This window comes from Tyto alba, unplaced genomic scaffold, assembly GCF_018691265.1.
Source record: "Tyto alba isolate M040663 unplaced genomic scaffold, T.alba_DEE_v4.0 Super-Scaffold_9, whole genome shotgun sequence".
NCBI classification, from domain to species: domain Eukaryota; kingdom Metazoa; phylum Chordata; class Aves; order Strigiformes; family Tytonidae; genus Tyto; species Tyto alba.
Window position 1 is genome coordinate 37127298 of NW_024881330.1, and position 15436 is coordinate 37142733.

The 15436-nt window shown below is 36.6% G+C and overlaps 1 protein-coding gene across 1 annotated transcript in view; it reads right to left on the reverse strand.

Moving 5' to 3' along the window:
* Positions 1–15436, reverse strand: part of PREX2 (phosphatidylinositol-3,4,5-trisphosphate dependent Rac exchange factor 2) — a 185725-nt gene that overhangs the window by 86281 nt on the left and 84008 nt on the right. The window contains exons 12-20 of the mRNA XM_032995111.2: positions 14131–14231; positions 9584–9687; positions 8160–8209; positions 7546–7621; positions 6723–6795; positions 5423–5565; positions 5184–5276; positions 3726–3874; positions 1221–1306 (exon numbers count right to left, since the gene is read on the reverse strand). Of these exons, the coding sequence (XP_032851002.1) occupies positions 1221–1306; positions 3726–3874; positions 5184–5276; positions 5423–5565; positions 6723–6795; positions 7546–7621; positions 8160–8209; positions 9584–9687; positions 14131–14231 (875 nt within the window). The remainder of the gene's footprint in view (positions 1–1220; positions 1307–3725; positions 3875–5183; positions 5277–5422; positions 5566–6722; positions 6796–7545; positions 7622–8159; positions 8210–9583; positions 9688–14130; positions 14232–15436) is intronic.

Below are 15436 nucleotides of genomic sequence, written 5' to 3' on the forward strand. Positions count from 1 at the left end.
TGGATTTGTCTCATTTTAAGTACTATCAGATTAGGCAATAGCTGCATTTTAAATCTAATGTAAAAGAAAGTCTTTGGAAATGACACCATTACCAGCTATTGCAACACACCCCTCTCCTAAAAAGGACTTAAAAATAAACAGTTATATAGGCCTTATTAAATATCTCTCTCTCAAAAAAAAAAAAAAAAAAACAAAAAAAAAAAAAAACAAAAAAAAAAAAACACGTATCTCTCCAAAAAACCCAAAGTCCCAAATCTGCAAAGCAGTTAAGCATATGCTTAAAATCTTCTAGGTTTAGCAAACCACACAAGCAAGCACTTACATACTGTTGAGGCTAATTGGAATAAAGTATGTGCTTAATGAATAAGGATAGGTAATTGAATTGAGATCCAGGTGCAGAAATAATTATCACATCAGCTCAACAGTCTGTAGTTTATTAGAATTTCTCTTGAAAATATAATTTCTGACACCACAGCCAAGACAAAAAGGTTGTCAAGCTCTGTTCAATTCTGTCAACTTAGCAGATTGGTTCACTTTAAATTCCTTAATTACAAATGGGGGCAGCGGGAAAAAAGGACACAACTGCCCCACTATAGCTGAAAATACAGTGTTAGTTGGCTCTACCATTAGCAACATGAGACAGCAAGAAAGAATGCTTTCACTTTTTTTATTGCCAGAGTACCAGTCAAGAGTTGGGGATGGCAAGCATTTGACAATTACATCACAAAATGGATAAAACAGTATCTAGAGGAAACATCTGCAATTACTAAGGCAGACTAGGTCACTAGAACCCTTGAAAAGATTTGTGAAAAGTGTATTTTCTGTAAAATGTTTTCAGAAGAGTACAGAACCACATGTCCACCTAACAAATTAACACTCACAAAGTGAGTGCTCCCCAACACCCATTCACTGGAGAAGGTGATTTTGCACCCATCAGCTATTCTTTAGTCTGTAAAGAACGCCCAACCTTAACTTAATTTTCCTACATTCATATAAACACATACACACGCAAAAAAAGAAATAATCCATACAAGCTATCCAAAACATACGAAGTAAAAGATCACAAAATAATCTTATTTGGTTTTGTTTTGTATTGTTTGTTACTTTGGGGAGGGGGAATCGAAGTGGAATCACTGGACCTAATTTTGATTTATCTCAGCTATACCATTTATATATTAAATGTATACTTATCACTACCATTGACAGCATTTACAGCTTACCTCTCCCAACAGCATGGACAACTGATGGGCCAAAGCCCCGGATTTGGAAACCAAGCCCATCTGCAGAGTCAGGAATCTTCACTGTCCTAATTAAGCAAAGATTCAATATGAACGGAGCAGAAGGTAGCATTTTGTTATTCAAGATAAAAGTGGACAGCAATAGGTAGATTAGAAGGGTATGAGACTCCACACTTGCCTTCATTTCACAGTCTCAGATTCAGTACCATTCATATTCCAGATGCTTTAGATACCAAAAGCTGAGATACCAAAACCAATCAGAGAAAGGCAATACTATTTTGCAGGGAAATTCAATATGCTGATTACGACCAAAACACCACCATAGCTTTAAAATTCCTCCCAAATGGACCATGATTTGGGCAAGCTGCCACAGCACAGCAACACTGAAAGCCCTGGGGAGGCAGGCAGACTCTCAGCCAAGAGGAGAGAGCTCGGGGACCACAGATGATGGCAAGCCTTGTCAGATGAGCTGTGGAAGACTGGAGACGAGATCTGTATCACAATTTGTTGACATCTAAGTGTCTATTTACCAAGTTTTATTGAAAAAAAACATTTTGTTGCAGTTTTTCTGAGCAGATATGGAAAATACTGAGTTTTGTAAAACAAGAATTGCCTACTACTCCTCATGTAACTTGTAAGCACATTATGCTACTCTCCAACTTGGTTTAAGTGCAACAGTAATAAACCTACTGATAAACATAACCAACAAAAATACAGTTCTGAGAATCAAAATTCACATCTACTTCTTAAAATGAAGCCCTGAGCTCACCCAAAGTAAGCTAGCGTGTCCACATGATACCAGCTCAGGTTCCAGAAAAAGCAACACAGCTGCATTAGCTCTTATCAGAGCTAGTTAGGTCATGCATAACGGTGCACTGATTTAACTCTACAGCCTTTACCTCCAGAGCCAGCTCCATCATTATTTAAGGGATCTTTGCCCCAAGCTCCATTTGCAAAAGCAGAAATTCAAATTGATGCTGAAAAGTGATTTTAAAATACATTTGGACTGTAATAAATTTGATTTACAGGTAGTTTAAAATATCATTGCATCATTTCTTGTACTTTCGTTTTTTTCTGGTACACATAATGTTTAGCATTTGGAGATAATTATCAACAGAGGTGAGATCCAAAACCCACTGATGTCTATACATTTTTAAAAAGTATTAGAATATTCTTCAGATTAATACATTTTCATTTGAAATATTTTCATAAGTATTGCGTCATTTAGTACATTTATATATCAACTAATGTTGATACAATCTATATAGTTTCATTCTGAAAATGCTTTGTAAGCATGCTAATGAGCTATGAAAGACCATCACTGGCAGTTTAGGCTAACAATTTAGGAGAACTCTCTCCTCTGCCAACACAGTTGTGCTAGCAGCAGCTCCTGACAAAAAGCAGACAGCCCTGAGAAACAAATTCATGAACTCCTCATTCACTAGATCTGTCAACCTTGAAATTCACCTACATTTTCACTGGCAAGTTATGTCAGAAATTAAACCAAGATCTAGATTAAAGAAAGGCCAAGATACACCTTTTATGCTTGCTACAATACTATCACCAACTGGTTTGGGGCATTTTTTTGGTTGTTGCTTTTGTTTGTTTCTTTGGGTTTTTTTTTGAAGTATTGGTCCAGATGATCATCTTTATGCCATATTTCTTTCTTTGCTCTTTTCCCTTTTCTGGATACCACTGTATTTCTCATGACTCCTTTGCTTATTAACAGGAGAAATACGTCTCCATTCTACCACTGAAACAGAGCCATTTTCAAGGCACTCTGTGTGTGCTCTCTGGTAAACGAGGATGGTTCCTTCTTACCCTTCAAACTATGATCAGAATTACTCCTGGCCACTGCTTCTTACTCTCCTCTTTCTTTGGTATGTATAAGCTAGTAGCAACTGCATTCACTTTATTAATAGGCCTATGCTCATTTACATACTTACTGAACTCAGCCATTAGGCCTCACTTTGTATTTATTTTATGTAATAAAAACTGTGTTTGGAAAGGAATGGTCAAAACTGTGTACAGAAATGTATGTGTTACATAAAGATGGGGAGCTGTTTACTTGCTCCTGCTGTTTACACAACCAGCACACATACTGAGGGGGCCCATTAGATCACAGAGTCCAACTTCTGCCAAACTAGCAACTAATCCCCCAGACAGAGGAACTTGTTTAATAAACACCATGAGAGATAAGTGATCAAAACTGTCCATATAGTCAAGGAAACTCCATATACACTTTTGGTTCCTGCATGCATTTAAAGTGGCAGGGCTGATGATCCAAAGCACTTGTGTTTCACTTCTGCTGATTGACAAATGTAGTAAAACAAAATCAAAGCAGATCAAATTGCTTGACTTTACAAAGTCAGATTAGATACAGCATTTAAAATAACCTTACAGTAATGTGTCTGAGTTTCCACTGGTCTTTTACAATTCACTTCAATTGCACTTTGTAAAAATACCCCCAAAGGAATGACAACTTACTCCCGTGGTTTAGTGCTCACAAGAACCCGCAGGGGCTTTCTGCTGTTTAAACATGCTTTCAGGAAGCAATCCACTTCACTGAAGGGTCGCAGAAAAACCAGGTCACCGTTAATGGCAAAGATTTTTTTCCCAACTTCCAGGCCTGCCATCTAGAAAACAGTAACAGTTGTTTATATGTTTGCGTTTTATAACACTAACACCGTTTTGCTCTGCTGGCATGCAACCCCTACCGGAATAATAACATGCACATTTCCTTTACATTCTTTATGCCTCCTTCACATATCACACACAAAAGACTTACATCACAAGACGCTTCTAGAAGTGGTTAAATTTACATGAAGGGTACAATAAACACTCATTCTGAAGAGACCTAAGCATAAGACTAAGTCTTAATCAAGATTTTATGACAATATTACAAAATCATTTTATATTTGTAATAATTAACACAACAGCTTTCATTGAGCCAGTTTATTATTTTTATGACATTACCTAATTTGTCCATCCATCATGGACTAAAGCTTCTTTTCAAAAGGAAAGACCTCATTAATATTTTAGTAAGTGCATATTTAAGCTCCAAAACAAAAAAATATCCTTAAATGTTTCATGGAATTTGAGCCAAAGGTATAGCAAGCCAAGTTGCATACCATTTTCAAACTCCGGTTTAAGAAGAAAGAAACTGCAACCAGTTGGATGGCAGGAGTACACAGAGAGGCTCAGAGCACAGGCCAAGCCTTAGTGCCATCTGAGATCATGGCAGAACCTGACTGCTAGAAATCACCCTAGATATAGCTCTGTGGCTGTATTATACTATTGGTTTGATAATTTCTTAATTATTTCTTAATTTATAATATCTTAAATTTCGATTCCACCATGAGATTTAGAAAGGGTTGAAATCTAGGTCTAATTTTTGTCACTCATGGAAGAGACTCTTCCTTTATCTTTACATGTAGAGACTCCCATGCCATTCAGTAGAGTATGAATTTACCCCAAAAGCATCTAAAGCAACACTAACAACAAAAAGGCTGTCATTTATTAATTTAGATTCTCAAATTCTAAACTTTATCCACTGCTTGATACATCCTTTATTATGAAATATATCAAGTACAACTCACAGACTAGCTTTATACTCATATTTTACCAAAAATGCTTATTCCACTCATGATTAATGTCATCACTGGAATATTATAAAATGTATAAAAAATAAAATTATAACTTTTATACCACCACTCCATACAATGATTTACGTGACCAGAAAATGAGTGTTGATAACGGTTAGAGCAACATTTTAAACAAAACCACAAAACCAAATTAAAAAGGAAAAAAGATTCATAACAACAACTTCCTTGGAAAGTTGTCATTGTTACCTTCTACTTCTATAGATTTTTCTAACTGATGTACAAAACATACACATGTGGTCAAGTGAATAAAACAGGGAATATAATTTATACTACTTGGTACCTCAGCATTTGATCCTTTCTCCACCACTTTAATAATTGGCACTTTATTTTTATCTTCTAAACCAAAACCATAGGTGCCTTCATTAGATTTAATCTGAAAAATAAAATTGTTCAAAATATTGTTCAGAAAGGCGTTAAGAAGAGCTAAAGTATATCTCCATTAAACAACAGTGCTAATTTATTGTCATTATAACCAATTTTTTTATTTGTCAAAGCATGCAGTCGTTGCGTTTGACTCACCAGTAATGACTTGGCTATGACATTTTCCACTACTTTCAGATCATGTTTCATGAGTCTGTGCTTCATATTTGACCCTTCCACTTCTTCATCCGCATAAAAACGGAACAGCAGTGGTTCATCTTTAAATTCACTTTTCTCTAACACTATATGGTACAAAATCACACATATTAATCCTTTTTTTCTTTTGAACTTTTGAATATCATGTCTTTCATGAACCATAAGATACTCAATGTGCATACACATTCTAAATGCTAGCAAACTATTTTTGTGTGTGAATCTAGGGAAATCTTAATTTTTAATGAAAACAATGATTCTTATTTGGATCCGTTACACACAGGTATGAATAAGTTCATTTTCAACTACAACATCTGGACTCCAAGGACCTGAGGAAGATACACTGGCCTGAAATGGCATTAGTGAAAATGACAAGCACAGGGTTTTTTCATAAAAGGGATTTTAAAATGTGATTTTGAAAAGTTCTGCTGGACAGCGGCTGGAGATGCTCACCACCAATTTCTGGCACTCCCTAGGTGGTGCAGCATGCCAGATCCATACTGGAAATGGGCGTGGTGGAGATGTGGAAGCAACTAGAACAACAGACAGATGCAGTTTGTATGTTTAAAAGTCAAAGGAAAGAGAATGAAGAATGCCAGAATGGAAGTTAATTCTCCCTCCTTCTCTAAACAAGCTGATGACAAAATAATTTATTCCTCTTTTTATTTCAGTAAATGACCTACTGCTTCAATCTGTTCACTGAAATATTCCCTCTGATGGTATTAAATGTAACCTTATTCCCCTCATTTTTGGTACTGCATACACCTCTGTTCTCTTGTCCCTTCTCTGTTCACTGCTGCCCTGATGATTTTCTCATTTTTCTATAGTCCACTTTCTCCCACTGTCATCACTTCACTTTAAAAAAAATCATGCTGCTCCATACTTTATTCATTCCCCAAAAAATGCCTCCTTTCTTTCCTACATATTTCCTAAATTTTTATTGTCACATCTGTTCAAACAGTATTACCTGCTTAAGAAATTTATTTCAGAGTGGCTAATAAAAGTGCCCCCTATAAATCTTTAGAGGATGAACTCCTCAGTACATGCTATAAAATGGACTGAAAATAATTTTCAGAGCATACAATAGCTATTTTTTTCTTGAAGATTGTAGCATACATCTCTTCAGCGATTAAACAACTTCCTATCTCTTCTGTAATATTTTTACCAGATCCTGCGTTTCCTTCCAACTATGCAGACAGCATTAAACAAGAGGTAGGCATAGCTTGTACAGAATGTATTTACTTACCATGGTGCATAAACCCATTATCACAAAGAGCTACACCGAATATCATAGCTTCCTCCCTTGTCCGGCAATCCCCCTGTTAAACCATAGCATATTTTTTTAACATATTCTAATATAGCAGCAAAATGGATTCTATGCACAATGGCATAACCTCACCAGGATGGCAATGGCTGTAGATTATATTTACCATCACCACCTTTATATATACATTTATAGCATACATATAAAACACTATATACATGTTTATCATAGAACAGTTTGGGTTGGAAGGGACTTTGTATGGTGTACCTCTTTATAGTTACAAATAAACATGTACACATTTTAGTAACACTGCATTCTCCATAAAAACTGAACATAATAGAATCTAAAAATGTCAAAGTTCTTAACTTTTATTTCATAAAACTGGTGCATGTTGACTGAGTGAACAGTATACCCTGTTCTTGTTCCTAGTTCTCTTAAAATAAAACAGGACTGATGACAGCAAGTTGGTACTGACTTTTATCCACTTAGTAATTTAGAGTTTTTCAGAGCCTATCCATTTTACTTTAAGCCATGAACGATGTTACATGATGAATCACAAAGCTAACTCTCATTAAAACATTTAAAGTTCAATTGCAAATAAGGAAGAAAAGCACACAGCGATGAACAGCATGGCAGCTGACGGCTGATTTCTGTTACTTTACCAGTTTAAGAGGATTACACTTACACACGCCGTTGTAATAACCCTTACACAAAGTGTTTGCATGCTATTCTGCTTAATACATGACTACCTTTCAAAATAGAATTTAAATGCAAAACATACATAAATCCAAAGGTGTATACTTGCCTGGGCAATCAACCAGTCTATGAGTTTGTTAGCCATGACCACAGATTTGTAGGTTCTCAAGTGATAATCCTTATCCCTGTTCAAAACAAAACAATTTTAAAAAATCAAACAAAAACTCAATAGAGCCCAACAGAAAAAAGCTTATATTTTATAAGCAAGCTAGTGCAAGCGTGAATCAAGCATTTTGTAATGGTTCAGAGGTTGATTCTGGAGTAAAAAGGCAAGTCAAACATTTCAGTGTAGACAGAAAAGAGGAGGCTGACCATATCTTACTTGGGCAGTAATATCACTGGAGTATAAATATAGCTGTTCTTTTACAGCTGGGACTCTCCAAATGAGGTAATGGAGTGTTAGTAAAGGAGTGTATTAATATATACAGTAAGCATATAAGCATATCCATCAGAATCTAGAAGGCTCTAAAAGTCTGTAAAAAAAGATCATATTGAATGAAGTTTGTAGCCATTTAATGATTCAGTTATGCTTTTAGTCTTGATAGCCCTTAAATCTTGTTTGATTACTCCCAAGATGGCTTAGGATCCTACATTCAAACACAGTATCTTCAGATTACATATGTCTTCTAAATGACTCTCTAAGGATTTCCCAAGTGGACTCACCTAATTACTGGGGTAAACAGACTGTGAAGGCGACAGTACAGTCGTACACCCTATTAAGGAGAAAGATGAGGTTAGTTAACCACATGTTCACACCACAGAGAACATAAGAGGAACAGACGCAGTAAGGAAGCCTATATGGTCTAAACACACTTCATTTAGATAGTAAAACAAGTCTGTTCAAATTTCTATATATTTTCATGTGCCAAAATTTATTATTTGCAGATAACAATATTGAAGAATAAATCATGACAAAGAAAACATTTCCAGTCCAATCTAAACTTCACTGAGACCCATGTAAAAAGGATTAACTCTAAGGTAGCATTAAAAAAATCTGAAGGTAGCATTAAAAAAATCTGAAGGTTTAGTACTTTGAAAGAAAAGTATACAAAACCTGAAAGAGAAAGCAATGCTTCCATGCATCAAGGTTTTCCCAATCACTGGTTACACACAAAGTGACTAATTAAGGTAAAAAGCATTGCATTTGACTATACATACCAATACTTTACTTACAAATTGAAATTATACCTAACCAATAAACTTTAAAAAAAAAAAAAAAAAAAAAAAAAGGAAAAATATTCAAATACTGGAAACATTTTTAATTAAAGCAAAAAATAAAAACATTTGGAAGAGTTTAAGAAACTACCATCAGAAAATTTTATTTAAAAAGAGAAAGCACATTAGTATTCCTTAGCAGACTATCAAAAACCAATTATGTTTATAACATGCATGAACCATGTATAACAATTAAAAGTTGTGTTAAATTAGATTCCATCCTGCTTTCCTGTGCTTGGTAGTCCAATACTGAAGATTCTCCTAGATATACCTTACATTAACAAATGCCACCAGAAAAAGTGAATGACACTGTAATGTAATACCTAAATGCTGACTTTTTCTACCACCTCAAAATCATTAGAAGTTTGAATATGAGTTTAAAGGCAACTTTGTTCAATCATTTTTTTATGCTCAGTACTGTAGATGGATAGCACTACACATCTGCACTTAAACATCTACATGGCTGCAGATTTACTGCCTTGTTAAGGCACTAATAAAAAACACTCAGATTTAAGAGAAAAATAAAACCAGTTTTCTATGTATAGCTTCATATCTATTAAAATGGACTGAAAAATACAATAGACTGAAACACCAGCTTCAGAATCACCCAGAAACACAGACAATACAAACTACATATGAAACCACTACGTAATTAAAAAATAACAAATTTTAATTTTATATTTAAAATGTGCAACAAGAAGCTAAAATCTTCTCTTACAAATGGAAAACTGAGTTCGATTCACATAAATAGAGAGACAAGCAACTGTGAGGGGATGTTGTTGATCCTAGCATAATATTTTACATTATTTTTCAAGCAGAACCTGCGATTCTGATGTGTTCTTCCTAATAATATCCACTATTTTATTCTGTACCTTAGAGATCACATCCTGCATCTCACTTCTGGGGTAGTATGTTCCATCATCATATCGGAATCTGTACAGCATGTGTTCAGGTTTGAATTGGTGCTTATCTGTAACTAAATTAAAAAAAAAAATAAAATCATGCATTGTTATGTGACTTTCTGAAGAAATCAACACGAGAGAAGAGGGTCAGCATCATTTCTTCTAATAACAGCCCATTATACAGCAATAGGTAGATTTCAGACAGGGAGGGCAGGAAGCCCAATTAGATCATCTGCCCTAAGTTCTTTTATGTCACTGATGACAATACTTTTCACAATGTTTAAGTACTCCGGAAGAAACCAAATAATTTCAAGTCACAGTGCAAAGAATAAGAGAGGCGAACAGGCAGGGAACAGCCTGAAAAATTCGGCACTTAAATCTTTCTAGTATTCAGCGTTTTTGCAAAGCTTATTAACTAAATAGCCAAACAAAACTTTTTTTTGCAGCTATTCACATTATTGTTCCACATTATTCTCTGTTCTAATTCTTGCTGAGGCTAATCTCAGATGAGTCAGTAAAGACACAAACCCTCTACAACACATTTGACCAGCCTTGCCTGGGGAGGAAAAGGGAGAGGGAACATCTTCCTCATAGCCACCTGAAGGTCTGAAGTGTGAGAGACGGTCAGTCATTATGAAGATGTTGATAATCCATTTCCCCAAAGACACATGAAAAAGGATCTTAATGGGTAGATTTCCAGATTTTTCACAAGATTCCAGCAACAAACATCATAACTTCAAGTGTTTTGCCAAAACAGTCACATAGTATGATACAAAACTTGTCCTGGAAACAGTACTACAGCAAGTCTTTCTGAAAAAAAGCTGATGCATTTGATGGCTGAGGACAGCACTAGACACTAGCGCCATCTTAGGATAACTGTCTCTTAATAACTATTGTTTTTTGTAGATGTAAGCTTTAATTTTGAAACTAAATTTGCATGTCATCAACCGATAAAGGAGGGTACTGCAACGTCTTCATAAATCAGAGTAACGGGCCTGACAGTGTTAGGTAATTCCTCTCTGCCTGCCTTCCAAGTGACTAAACCATCATACATTATTCTCTTCAAACACTTAGTTAGACATCATAAAATCTGTATAGTAAGATGCTTTCTGCCTGCATCATTTCTCATGTCCCTTGAAGCTCTTCAGTATCTCAACACATCATCTAATACATAGATATAAAAACTGGACTTCATATATTAAGTGGTTTCACCAGTGCCATATCTACTAATAGTAAAGTTCAGGACACTATTCCAATTGCCTTGAACTGATGGTTTATGCTAAGGTGATTATCCAAAATAATCCCTAAACTCTTTCATGTATCATTGCTTCTCAATAAATCAGATAGAGACCACAAAATTTTCACATATAATGCCTACTATAGGTATCTAAATGAATTTTAATGGATTATGACCATTTAACTTAGGAAAAAAAGGTATCTTCTAGCTCTGTAAATAAAATAAAATTCCTACTGTTGAAGAAAAAAAAAAATCCACTAGATTAACATACATGAGGAGTTTCTAAAGCAGCAACTACAGAAAATAGAAAAACCACAAACAGAACAGTATTGTCTGTTCTCTGTCAAATCGTTGCTCACTGTTACAGACATGCACTGGGAGGGAACCAGGACTACAGAGCACTTTTCCTTTCTTGCATGCCCATGACAAACAGGGCAGACTATGCCCCCCAAAGGAACACAAGCACCACTGTGGCTTTGCAGCCTCTACACGCACACAGTGCACCAGAAACTAAGGCAGCAGGTCCACACAGCTGGCACATTCTGAGTTTCAAACAAAGCTGATAAAAAGCTGCATTACCACTAAACCCATAGAATCACAGAATAATGGTTTGGGTTGGCAGTGACCTTAAAGACCATCTAGTTCCAACCCCCCTGCCCCGGGCAGGGCCCCCTTCCCCCAGCCCAGGGGGCTCCCAGCCCCGTCCAACCTGGCCTTGAACCCTTCCAGGGAGGGGGCAGCCACAGCTGCTCTGGGCACCCTGGGCCAGCGCCTCACCCCCCCCACAGGGAAGAATGTCTTATATCCAATCTCAATCTACGCTCTTTCTGGTTAAAACCATTACCCCTAGTCCCATCCCCACACCCCCTGATAAAGAGTCCCTCCCCCTCTTTCCTGTACCCCCTCTAAGCACCGGCAGGCCGCTATAAGGTCTCCCCGGAACCTTCTCTTCTCCAGGCTGAACAACCCCAACTTTCAGCCTGTTCTCATAGGAGAGCTGCTCCAGCCCCCTGAGCATCTTTGCAGCCTCCTCTGGACCCACTCCAACAGGTCTGTGTCCTTATATCGGGGGCCCCAGAGCTGGACCCAGCACTGCAGATAAGGTCCGACAGGAGGAGAGTAATCCCCTCCCTCGCCCTGCTGGCCACGCTTCTCTTGATGTAGCCCAGGATACGGTTGGCTTTCTGACTTGCAAATGCACATTGCCAGGTCATGTTGGGATTCTTGTCAACCAACACTTCCAAGTACTTCTCTGTGGGGCTGCTCCCAATCCATTTTCCACCCAGCCTCAAGTTGTTTTGTGTGTCACTCCCAACAATGTCCCTGTATTTTGTGTTGGGATAGATACTTATATGGCACATGCTAAGAAAAGGGAACTGACCCAGGTTTAAACTGGTCTTTTCTTTTACATTCTTTGGCCAGGGTAATTTTGACTCAGATCAGTACACCAGCCAAGAAACTGCACAGCCACATAAATACCTATTAATTTTAAAACTATCCAATATTCAGAATATTTTTTAACTACAGATCTCCTTACTGCCTTTGGAGGAAACATCCATCTCTAATCAGCAGTAGCAAATGACTGGACAAAGTATCTCAAGTCCATTGGCTGATATAAGTAATTTCAGATATTCGAGAATGTCACCAGGTAGATTTAAAATAGCAACACACAAACAGATTTTTTCCTTTTGCAAAAACGAAGGGGGAAAAAAAAGAAAAACCAAAAAGGAAAAAACTTAACTTTTCTACTTGCAAGAGTTCACACACCAGGAAGTAAAACAATACCCATCACAACATGGATCTGGCATTGATAGAATGAAGCCCAGCACAGTTAAAATAATGGCCAGCATAGTGAATATGCAAAGTCTAACAAAGCCCTCTACAACATTTGCAATGTGAATAACAGCCAAACTTTCTTTCTCCCTTGCTCCCTCTGTGAAAACAGATGGTTCATTCAACTTTATTTTAAGAATTCTATTTTCACTGAACCACAGCTGGATCCACTATTCAAAGTAGCATGTCTGGCTCACATTTCTATGCTCTAATATAATTACCCTTTTATCTCATGAAATTACACAATATTCATTTAGCTCTGTATTGAGAAAGTCTATGAGTGTATTTGGGATATAAATTACAAGATCAGGAGAAGAATCTTTGGCAACAGAATCATTCCATTGAAAACAATTCTGTGTGTGTAGTAAACATAATAGCATCCGACATTTCAATGATGGTGGAGGAAAATCACGTAGACTGACATTAAAGAATTAAAAACTACATGACTACTAATGAGTAACTTTAATGTTTTTCCTCCTACTCTATGTTTAAAATGCACACAGCTAAGTGGCACTCACTCCTGCCTTCTTTCTAGTTAAGGACACTGAAAACATCGTGGCAAAGAACTTGAAGAGCAAGTATTAAAATGTGTATTACCAATGATTCCATCTAACTTTACACCCTGGATCTGTGCTGGAACAGTAGCTAACTTCACAACTGTTTCCTTTTTTTTCCCTTAAGTGACTATACCTATTGTAAGCCAAACATGCCTTCAAAACCAGAAGTTTCTCCAGTTCACTTATATGGTCCTGTTGGACTGTATCTTGTGGAAGGGACAGAGATGACAACCTGCTCTGGTAAGAGAAAAATGTTGCCAGTGCAAATTACCTCCAGAAATCAAACTTTATTAGCTCAAAAACTGAACCATTTCAGTGATACTTCTCTCCAGAATGAGCTGAACACAGATAGTTGACTGAAAGTTTCAGCATAAAAGTATCAGGTTTAGTAACTATACAATGTAGTAAAAATAAGGCCTTAAAATTCAAAATATTAAACTGTTGGGTTCTGGGTTGGATTCCACCAGCTCCACTTGTAATACCTAACAGATGAGCAGGCATGTTTATCAACAGCCAACTGTGATTCACTCTCTCCTACAATTCTTAGCTGAACATGCATCCCTAAAAAGCCTTAATAAAAGATTTAAATCCCTAAAAGCAGTCTACAGTTTTCTCTTGCCCCAGAATTTATTTTTGCTTACAAGAAAATAGTAATGTTTCTCTAGGTCCCAGTTAGCAGTGTTGTGATCCCAACAGCACAGATGTAATCTGATTAAATCAATGGTGCCTCTCCCAGTAAATCTGCCCCATGTGGTCCCTGCAAGGATATAATGCAGATTCAATAAGCTGTCTTGCATTAACAAGACCATCTTTTTATCAAACAAAATTAAGTCCACTCTAATTACAACAATTACCTTGAAAACAAGTAAGTTAAAACTAATTATATTTACCATGATGGATAATGCCATTTTCTAATAAAGCTTGGCCAAGATGAACACCTTCTTCAGATTTGTGTATCTCTCCTATTTCCAACAACCAGGACACAAATTCACTGAAATAAAAATAGATACAAAAAACAAACTTTATATGTCATACCACCAGATCTACCACATTTCCCTCTCAGTTACTAGTGTTCCTTACTACCCTAGTAAGTGATTTTTAAACCCAATGATCTTCAGAATGTCATACCACCTTTAAAAAACCCCAGTCGTTTCAACTATTTTATTATTTCGACATAAATACATATGATTTCCCTTGAGATGTCTTTTCTTTTCTGCTCAGAAGTATTGCTTGCATGAAATTTACCTTGCACATGTTGAAGACCTTCCATGTTTTCCGGGGTTTCCTAAACTAGCATTGCCACATTTGACCAGACAGTCAAATATAAGGCAATATAAGGCATACCTACAGCACCTGCCCAGAAGGCAGAACATAATCGCAGTATGATAGAACAGAAGGGTTGTTACTTCTGAGGTATGTCAGACACATTGACATCCTAAGCATATAGACAAAGCATATACTCCATGTGCAAGAATTGCCTTGTTTGCGTCACAATAAACCTGATGCATTTCAGAGACATCGAATTTATAGCACGTAAGATATTTGCACGTGTGTTACAAATCAAAAGAACAGTGTAGTGAGGTAGTGCAACATTCATATTCATGGGTTTTAACTGGTGACCCAGGGACCAGAAAAAGTGTACTTCAAAATGCTCCATTTCAAAGATAACATAGCAACGCAGACATTTGATGGTAGGTTTAGATGTTTCACACATGGTTCCTCACCAGGAGTATATTCTTTACCTGCTTCCAACAATTTCACTGAGGAAACATGATTCAGTCACAAATCAATTATCAGTCTTAATCCTGGTTTCAATTCTCATCAGCTATGTGCGTTCTGACAGCACATGAAAATCTGTGTTTCATTTCTAGTTTTGAACCCAGTGGTGAGTGTCTTTACTATGCATTTTTGTAAAACAGTCACTGTACTTTATAAAAATATTTTCCATACTTAATTGTCTTACAGTTAAATGAAATAAGTGATAACTCTTCCATCTCCAAACTAACTTTTTTGTCACATACACATTTTTAGGGTACCTATTGCTTTCTCTGTCTCTTGCATTCAGTCTTCTTAAGCCATAGGTAAAATATAGCATTATAAACATTGTCCTAATAACAGGGGTGATTTTTTAAATTTGTAAATTTTATTTAGTAACTCTGTCCCTGACATTCAGGCAAGAGGAGGACAGAAACAGTT